The sequence below is a fragment of the Chrysochloris asiatica genome, unplaced genomic scaffold (assembly GCF_000296735.1).
Source record: "Chrysochloris asiatica unplaced genomic scaffold, ChrAsi1.0 scaffold00057, whole genome shotgun sequence".
NCBI classification, from domain to species: domain Eukaryota; kingdom Metazoa; phylum Chordata; class Mammalia; order Afrosoricida; family Chrysochloridae; genus Chrysochloris; species Chrysochloris asiatica.
The window spans coordinates 16,835,533-16,845,889 of NW_006408575.1; the positions used below are offsets into that span (position 1 = coordinate 16,835,533).

General features: G+C 40.5%; 1 protein-coding gene across 6 annotated transcripts in view; it reads left to right on the forward strand.

Moving 5' to 3' along the window:
* Positions 1-9,297: 9,297 nt before the first annotated feature.
* The window catches only part of CYFIP2 (cytoplasmic FMR1 interacting protein 2), a 127,345-nt gene continuing 126,285 nt past the window's right edge, over positions 9,298-10,357 (forward strand). For 3 of the 6 annotated variants that reach the window (XM_006863929.1, XM_006863927.1, XM_006863930.1), the window contains exon 1: positions 9,311-9,427. In XM_006863929.1, the coding sequence (XP_006863991.1) occupies positions 9,311-9,427 (117 nt within the window). Of the gene's footprint in view, positions 9,428-10,357 lie in introns of all 6 variants that reach the window. The other 3 variants (XM_006863926.1, XM_006863925.1, XM_006863928.1) reach the window with 3 other exon arrangements.

Sequence of the window (10,357 nt, forward strand, 5' to 3'; positions counted from 1 at the left end):
CCCCTTTACAGATAAGGAAATGGGTTTACAGAGGTAATATAGCATGCTTATCAGATAGATGCATGCTATATTACCTCTCTAAATCCATTTCCTTATAACATGCTTATAGGATATATGCAGTCCTGGTATGGTGCTGTGGGTTAATGCACCAGACTGCAAAGCCATTTGAACTTCAAGGTTGGCAGTTCAAGCTCACTAGCTGCTCCTCGGAAATCCTATACAGGGTCGCTATGGGTTGCAATCAACTCACCGGCACTTAACAACAACAACATAGGATATATAGCCTAGGAACTGGCAGATAACAGATTTGAACCCAGAACTCATTTATTCATTCTACTAGCTTAGCATTCAATTTAGGGAACCTTGATGGCACCGTGGTTAAGTGCTCAACTGCTAACAAATGGTTTGGTAGTTAGAACCCAAGAATAACTCTGCAGGAGAAAGACCTGGTGATTTGCTTCCATAAAGATTACAGCCTAGAAAACCGTGTGATGCCATTCTATTTTGTAAAATGGTGTGACTATGAGTCAAAATCGATTTGAAGGTGGCGCTGTGGGTTAATCCATCAGACAGCAAAGTTATTTGAACTGCAAGATCAGCGGTTCATGCTCACTAGCTGCTCCTCGGAAACCATATACAGGGTTGCTATGGGTCGGAACCGAACTGACTCGATGGCACTTAACAACAATAAAACATAAACAAGGAGTTTTGGTGTGGCGCTGTTGATTAATGTGCTGGACTGCAAAGTCCGCTTGAACCGGGAGGCCTGGCAGTTCAAGTTCACCAGCTGCACCTTGGAAACTGTACACAGGGTTTCTATGGGTCAGAACCCTACTCTACAGTACTTAACAACAACAAGAGCCCTGGTGTGGTGCTGTAGAATAAACGGTGGACTCCTAACCACAAGGTCAGCGGTTCAAACCCACCCAGCCACTCCTCGAAAACCATAGGTAATTATGAGTCAGAACCGACTCAACACCACTTAATAACAGCAAGAAGAATAACAAGCATTTCACTTTAGTAAAAATATTGTACTTTTTCATTGTTATTACAGATATTCAAGCAGAAAATTATAATGTACATTAAAAAAATTTTTTTTTACTTTAGTTTTATATAACAGAAGGTGTCTCTGGGTAGCACAAACTGTTAAATGCTCTACTACTGAGCAAAAAGTTGGTGGTTTGAACCTGGCCAGAGGTGTCTGGGAAACAGGCTTGGTGGTCACTTCTGAAAGGTCACAGCCTTGAAAGCCCTATGGAACAGATCTCCTCTGCACACAGCTGATCTCCATGAGTCAGAACTGACTGGACAGCAACTAACAAACATACATTACAAAAGGTTTTCCATTTCGCTCATTTTAATGTTTAATACAATGGCGTTAATTATATTTGCCATGCTCATCTATCTCTTACCATTTCCAAAGACTTTGTTGCTACTGTTGTTAGCTGCCACTGAGTGGGCCCCAGCTCATGGGGACACAGTTTGTACCTCAAACAGAAACTCAGTACCCCTCTGCAATAACTTTTATCCCTTCCTCCCCTCAACTCCTGATGACCACTAATAAGCATCTGTTTATTATAGATGTTTTATGTAAGAGGTATTTTACAGTACTTGCTCTTTTGTGTTTAATTTACTTCATTCAGCATAATGTTTTACGGGTTTACCCATGTGGTAGCATGTATTAGAACGTCCTTTCACTTTACAACTGAATACTATTCCATTGTATGGATACACCCCATTTCATTTATCCAGTCATGTGCTGATAGACTCTTGCACATCTTTGCTTTCTATGTAGCAGAATTTAGCATGTGAGTGATCCGAAGCCTGCATTGAGTCCAGCACGCTGACTCTGCATCCTGTACTTGTGGGGTCACCCCTTCTTCTGGCTTTTCTGTCTTCTCCTGGGAGACCACTAAACCCTTCTGAGAAGCAAACTGCCCATGAGCTGAATGTTACTGCTTCTCTTGGTCATACCAGGCCACCGAGTTTTAGTTTGTTATAAACAAACTGCATTTAAATGTACCACCAAGCTGCCCCACATTGAGAGGATGCAGCTGTGTTTGGTAAATTATGCTCCCAGAATACTGTTCATTTAAAATATTTTATTAATGTCCTCTTCCAAAATAACAAAATGACCACGTGTTCCAAGGAAGAATGAGAATCGTTCTCATTTGGAAGATTACATAACAGGCAAGTTACTTAGCCAGAAAATAAGTACTCACATAGATCTCTGTTAAAAATTTCCAAAATGCATTTCCTTTCTGACTGATGTGGTGTTGGCAGTGACTTCTAGCACTTGAGCTAAAACTTTCTGATTTCTTACTCCCCCTAGCAGTGAGTAATCTGCACACACTCTCTCTCACACACTCACATTAGATAAACTGCATTTGCAAGGAGAATAAGAAATGTTTCATTAGTATCCATTAAGACTCCTAGTTGATTGGCATTGTAGGTTGTTCACTTACTGGATCTCTTTAAGGCAAGTGCAGTATGTTAAAGGACACCAGTATGTTAAAGAGAAAACCTTAAGACTTACTCTGAAATATGAATCTTTTGATGTTTGAGAAGCCTAGAAGTTATGAAAGAAGGGAGATGGGAAATATCAAATGGGAATCCATGGAAAGAAGGAAAGGAGGGTCAAGGAAGGGAAGATAGATAAAAACTGAAAAGTATATATGCTATGTTGGGGTGGGAGGGAAAATGTCAAACATATCTAAAGATGGATATGAAAATATGATACATTCCTATGTGTACCCCTCACAGCTTACACAATAACCAACTTATGACCATTTTGTTTCATCTGTACTCATGCTTCTGCCTTCTATTATTATTATTATTATTATTTTAATGTTATATTGTGAATTATGTAATAGTTTACATGGGAGAACATTAGTTTTACATTCATCTTATCGTATATCGTTTCAAAAGTATGGGACACTTCACAAATTTGCGTGTCATCCTTGCGCAGCGGCCATGCAAATCTACACTGTATCGTTCCAATTTTAGTATATGTGCTGCCGAAGTGAGCACTCTAACATTATTTTGAAACAAATCTTGGTACCATTTTATCCATATTTTAGTAGGCATCTCTAGAAAATGAATCCCTGGCTGATGCAAGTGGTTAGGCGCTTGGCTTCTAATGGAAATGTTGTCAGTTTGAGTCTACCCAGAGGTAGCCCAGAAGAAAGTCCTGGTGATCTGCTTCTGGTAGATCACAGTCATTGGAAACCCTCTGGAGCCCTACTTTACACTGATACATTTGGGGGCACTACAAGTCTTACTCAACTCAATGGCAGTTGGCTTTGGTTTGGTTCTGGAAGATAAAAGTTATTTTACAACATGACTTCAATATCATTATTATACCTAAAAAGTAACACTATGTCCTTAATATTATCAGATATCCCAACAATGTTAAATTTTTCAACTCTCTCAAACAAGTGACACTTTTATTGCTATGGTTTATAGTTTGAAATAAGATCCAAATGAGGTGGACACAATGAGATACTGTGTAGCTCCATCTCTCTTGTTCTCTCTCCCCCCCTTTTTTTTAAATTTGTTTGGTGAAGGCACTGAGTCGTGTGTCCAGTGGAGTTTACCATAGGTTATATATTACTGATTCTATCACTGTAGTCCTCTGTGTTTCCTATGAGTTGGTATGAAAGCCTTGAGTAGATTCAGGTGTTCCGTTATTCTTGGGAGTCTAGACTTCTTCATAAGGTTGTGGTATACATTTCTATCAGGAGACACATAATATATTATTGCCTCTCATTTAGTGATATTAGCAGTTGTTGATGATTGATATGCCTAGATCCATTTATTCATTAGTGTATTGGAAAATATTGATATTCTAATTTTGTCATTTTCTCTGAAAGAAAACAAACAACATATTTTTATAATGAAAAGCATTCCTTTCCTACAGTTTGGTTTCCAAGTGTTACTGTTTGTATAGGAAAGATAGGTTAAAGGTTTCCTTGTTTTATTTACCAATTTTAGCATAAACGTTGGTTCACAAGCACTGTCCAACAGTGACCAAGTAATAAAGGTCAAATTTGTATTAAGTATCAAATATGCTTAAATCATTATAAACTCGAGGATTTAAACATTTGATAACTGTTTCAATCCACAAACTGTGTAGTTACTAGGCTAATTGATATCCAGATTGTCCCAAGTTTGACTAGTGAACCCCTCCTTAGATTCACCCAGTAGTCTTAAATTGATCATGTCCCTGCTGTTATCACAAGATTTCTTGACTCTTGTACATTTTCTGTCCCAGACCTTGGAAAGAGCCAACTCTCCAAGGAGCTCTAATTCCAAATGATATTTGTATTGCTCAGTGCTCCTATTTCTGAGTTTTTTCAGTGGACAGAGATAGGAAATAGTTTCTGTTTTATTTCATTTTTGTTATTTTTTTTTATTGTGGTGGGAGTATACATAACGAAACATATGCCTTGTTTTGTTTGTTTAAATTGAAATAGCGTAGTGGTTATGAATCGGGCTGCGAACCTTAAGGTCAGCAGTTCGAAATGACCAGCTGTTCTTCAGGAGAAAGATGAGGCTTTCTGCTCCTGTAAAGATTTACAGCCTTGGAAACCCTGTACAGGGTCGCTATGAGTCGGAACCAACTCCACGGCATATAACTACCACCACCACTGATGCTGTAAATTCATGTTCAGGACTAGGACTATGAAGTTTTTACTTAGTCTCTCCAGTCTCAATCTAGTATTTCTTTTCTCCTATGTCAATGTCATAGACCCCTGGTGTGGCTCTGTAGGATCAGTACTGGACTGTGAACCACAAGGTTGGCAGTTCAAACCCACAAGCTGCTCCTCCAAAACCCATAGGGTCTCTGAGTTGGAACCGACTCAGTGGCGCTTAAACAACAACAACAACAACATGGTAAGAATATGCTGCTTCTCAACAGCACCAGGAAATGACAGAATTAGAACATCCCATAATTAGTCAATATTCTTTATCTCACAATAAATTCTAATATTCTCACCATGACAGTATTGTTGTTTTGTTAAGTGGTGTTGAGTTCATTCCAAATCAGAGTGATCCTGTATAGGGTTTCCTAGACTGTAAATCTTTGTGGAAGCAGAAAGCCTCATCTTTCTCCTGAGGAGCAACTAGTGAGCTCAAACTACCAACCTTGTGGTTCACAGTCCAGTGCTTATTCTACAGAGCCACTGCACCACGACAGTACACCAATCTAACTATTGAAAACAACATAAGATACATTTTTGTAATTCTTTTGTTGTCCTGAGGGGATATCCCACTAGGGATGTACAGTCAAATTACTGAATTCTAAAAATCATTTAAAATACTCTCTTTTTTTGTGTGGTTATGCTATCAATAGTTTATTTTGTGTGTGTGGTTATATGATTAGGTTCATTTGTTTTGCTTTACTTTTTGTTTGCAATTGCTTTTTAAATTTGAATTTTATTTTCGTAGTTTTAAAGGCAAATCTATAAAACAAGGCATATTAAAGGTATTCTATTCTTGTCCTAAGGAGCTCTGGTAGCATAGTGGTTATGAATTGGGCTGCGAACCTCAGGGTCAGCAGTTCAAAACTACCAGCTGTTCCACAGGAGAAAAATGAGGCTTTCTGCTTCTGTAAAGATTTACAGCCTTGGAAACCCTGTACAGGGTCACTATGAGTCGAAACCGACTCCACAGCACATAACAACAACAACAATTCTTGTCCTAGTGGCAGCATCCATGGACTCAAGTGTATCAACAGTAGTGAGGTTGGCCAGGATCGGGCAGTGTTTCGTTCTGCTGTGCATAAGGTCGCTATGGGTCGGTACTGACTTGATGACACCTAACAACAACAACAAATTCTTGTCCTATTAACTATATTCTTTCCCCTTCCTTTCCTACCTCATCATGTTGTTGTTGTTGTTAAGACCCTGTATAGGGTTTCTGGGGACCCCTCTGGTGGGCTTGAACCGCTGACCTCGCAGTTCTCAGTACAGTGCTTGCTCTACATAGCCACACTCCATTTAAAAAATTATATTGTTAATCCTTACTTTGCTTTTAAAATATAGGTTGTGTGTGCAATTATATATATTTCCCCTTTTTAATATAAATTACAGTGTACAATCATGGTTGGTAAGGTGGAGGGTCAGAGAAAAAGAGGGAGACCCCCAAATTGGCCAAGTGGCAGCATCGGTGGACTCAAGCGTGAAACAGTAGTGAGGTTGACCCAGGATCGGGCAGTGTTTCATTCTGCTGTGTATAAGGTCGCTATGGGTCAGTACCGACTCGATGGCACCTAACAACAACAACCTAGTGTACAATACATTCTGGGGAGCAGAGTGGCTCCACTCACTCAGCACTGGACTATGATCACAAAGTTGGCAGTTAACGCTCACCAGCTGGTCCATGGGAGAAAGATGAGGCTTTCTGCTTTTGCAAAGATTTCAAGCCTTGGAAACTCTATACAGGGTCGCTATGAGTTGGAACCAACTTGATGGCACTTAACAACAATACACTCCATATCATAGAGCTCTCCCATAGTTGCAAGTATAGAGCAATTCCTCATCTGTGTGTACTACTCCGTCATTGTATACTGCATTGTGTAGCTGTACCACGGTTTATTCAGCCAGATGATTGCATCATTTCCAATTTACTGCCGTCACAGATGGTGCTGCAGTGACTACCTTGTACCTACATCTTTTTTGCCAGTGTATCTTCAAGATAGATTCCAAGAAGTGAGATTTCTGAGCAAAGGGTAAAATGCTTATGGAAGTTTCCTAGATAGTGCCAAATTTTCTTCCATAGTGCTTGTGCCATTTTACATTCCCACCAATAATGTATGAGAGGGCCTGCTTCTTCACAGTCATGCCAACATGTGTTGCCAACTTTTGGATTTTTTCCTGTCCAGTAGGTAAGAAATGCTATCTGTGAAATTTTCATCTGGATTTACTACAAACGAGGTGGGAAAAATAGTCACTCCAGTCCTATGGATGGAGCTCAGACATTTTTCTGTTAAGAAATTTAGCATGTACTTCGTTGGTATAAGCAGGATTGAGAAACACTAATTTGTCGTAGATGCACTTCCAGCCATGGAGTCCTACTTTGACACTGCTGGTTAATACATTGGACTGCAAGGTTGGTTTGAACCGCAAGGTTAGCAGTTCAAGCTTACCAGCTGCTGCTCCTCAGAAACCTTATACATGGTTGCTATGAGTCAAAAGCGACTCGATGTCACTTAACAACAAGAGCAATAGAGCATTTGGGAGGAAGTACAAGATCATGAATACCATTACAGACATTGGAGCCAGACAAGCCTAGGTCTAATCCTATCTCCACCTCCTATCAGCATTTTTACCTGGTGATATTTCATAAATTCTGAACTTCTGTTTGCTCATCTGCACAATGGGAAAAATACTAGTACCTCCCTTGATGGGACTGCTACAAGTTAAAATTGTCAGGTGTCTGAGCAAAATGAACTTAATATTAATGCAAGAGAGAAGGCGATCTTTAATGGGTTAGCCATTGGTTTTGCAGTGACACTGAATGGCATGTGTATGATTCTGAGGAAGAAGAGACCAGAAAAAGAAGCAGAGGTTGAGAGAAAACATGAGCCACCCCAAGAAGGCACAGGGGGAAGTAACTTCTGAGCTATGGGTACCCACACTGGGCGGACGTGGCTTTCACCATTGTCATAGTGCTCAACAGGAAGATGTGTGCAAGGATTTAGTGAAATGTGACTCAGAGCTGCAGAGTACTAAGTGAGGTTGTCTGTCTCGCTAGTTCAGCTCCCATCTGAACCATCCCAACCTTGATCTAAAGGAAATATTAGCTCAGTGGCAGCTCACCTTTGCTTTACTCTGCAGCTATTTCAGTTCCCTGCAGCCTAAGTTCCATTATCGGCGGTTCAGGTCTCCCCTGGCCTGCAATGTCAAAGCAAACTCTTGATGTTCAAGTAAGAAACTTCAACTCTCAATTTTATGTTTCTCACTAGGATTCGCGTGGGGAGGGAGGAGTTTTCCCACTAGCATGATGGCCCTTCTCTCTGTCTCCTTCGGGCTCAGGCAGACAAAGGAGCAGCTTTTTCTTTTTTTCTTTTTTTAGAAGTAATCTTGTTTAAAAACTCAGTGTCACTGAGTAGAATAAAAAGAAAAAACTCCATCTCTGATGTCGATGTTCACCTCTACTACAGCTTTGTTTTTGTGTTTCACTTATTTCTGCTCTGTAATTATTACTCCATCCTCATTTCTTTGGGTTGATATTTTTTTTCTTTTTAAGATTTTTGAATGGAAAGTTAGGTTCATTTAATACCATTTTTCTTATTTTCTAATCAATGCATTTATTCATGCTTTCTTTTGATAAAAAATGCTTTACAATCCGCATTTGAATTACTTCTTAGCCATGAATACTTATGAAGTATGTTTTTCTAAATTTTCAACAGAATGTTTCATTTTGTTTCACTTTATATTACGTTACTGGGTTTTAATTTCATTGCACTGTTGTCGATGAATGTGGTTTGTAGGATATTGTAAATGAGGGAAGTTTGAAGAACCTATATTAAGACCTAATACATCATCAACAGTTTTTTGTCAGTATTTCATGTCTGTTTGCCAAGTGCAGAGTTCTTAAAATAACAACTGGCTTAAGCTGGTGGCAGCGCTCTACAGACATTCTGCATCTGCGCTGCCTGGCAAACTTTTTTTCCTCAAAGCACCTGCACCCTGCCTGTCCAAGGCACAAATATGTCCACCTGGGGTTTATTTGTTTGATGTGGCTCACAAAACTTACCCAGGCCAAGGGACATGAACAAAGATGCTCCCATCTTTGCAAATCATGTTGAATTTCTGGAGCCTGAATCAGTTTGGTCTCAGCTTACTAGTCTATGAAGTCTCTGGATGGTGCAACCCAGCAGTTGCAGTCACACTGACTCTGGTTCATGATGAAGCCATGTGTGTTAGAACAGAACTGTACTCCATAGGGTTTTCAGTGTGTGTGTTGTCAGAGTAGATCACTAGGGCTTTCGTCTGAGGAACCTCTGGGTGGACTTGACTCTCCACCCTTCTCGGTTAGCAGGCAAGGGCATTAATCATTTGAATCATTTAAGGACTCCATAACTGTGAAGAAATCCTTGTCTAGAAAAGGTGCAGGTTATGGACATCTGTCATTCCTAAAGCATCGTTGTGAAGTAGCAAGTGGAAGTGGTTTCAATGCGTGTTAGCCCCCTGTATCTGTTACAAAGTGTGCAGGTTGGGATTGGGTGAAATGATTGGAGCCTCCTGAAATCCTGTTGCCCTTCTCTTCCTTCTCCTCCATGTGGAATAAGGAAGCTGCAGCCATGACGACTCACGTCACCTTAGAGGATGCCCTGTCCAATGTGGACCTGCTCGAAGAGCTGCCCCTCCCTGACCAGCAGCCATGCATCGAGCCTCCGCCCTCCTCCATCATGTATCAGGTGAGTTCACCTGGTCCTGCAGCCTGGAAATAGCACAGAGGCTGAGAACTCTAGAGATGCCCTAGGAGGGTTTGGCCTAAAGAGGGAAAGGGGAGGTCTCTTTCTAGAAGGTAAAAGGTCGAGGGCTGATGGAGTCCCTTGTGTCCTTGGAGTTGAGTGTAAGGAATAGATTAGCTAGTAAATGTTCACAAGGACTATTTTCCTTCCCCATGGAAGGCTTGTTGATCTGCTCTGACCCCAAATACCTTCCCGGCTGTTCTTGCTGCTACACCAACCAAGCTTTTGGCAGCTCTGACCTCATGAATTAAATATTGCAATTTAGAAACCCCTAGAGCCTGCCTGGGTAATTACTTATCCTTCTTGGATGTGAGAAGAACACTATAATTCCCCATAGCAGCTAATGTCTGGGGGAAGCTGGTCGCAGTTGTTTGCTTTTGCCTAAGAGAAGAGAGCCTATGGTAAACAATGATTGGGTTGCTCAAAAGGTGATTCCCATCAGGGCACGGTAGAACAGATGTGGGTCTGTCTCCAACCTACTGCTGTCCAATGTGATTTAGAGTGGCTTTTCAAAATCTTTTTTTTGGGGGGCGGGGGTGTGTACAGTGGGGCGTTGGGGCGTGGGAGAGGAAAGGGGTCAATTAGAGAAGATGAGAGGATATGGGGAGGGGCACCAATGGGGCTAGAGTCAACCTTATAAAGAGCCCTTTGTTGCAATGTGTGAGGAGACTATTCCATGTTATAAAGAATATGTTAATTCAAATTTTTTCACTGCATTTGACCTTTTGAAAGTTCTTGAACTATAGTAAATGAGACTAAATATAAATACATATTTTTAAATTAACATTCAGTGTTTAAACATAAGCACATGTCTAAAGCCCCAACTACTAATATCAATTAAATGTTTAATTATGCCTTTTTGCTACAAGCAAT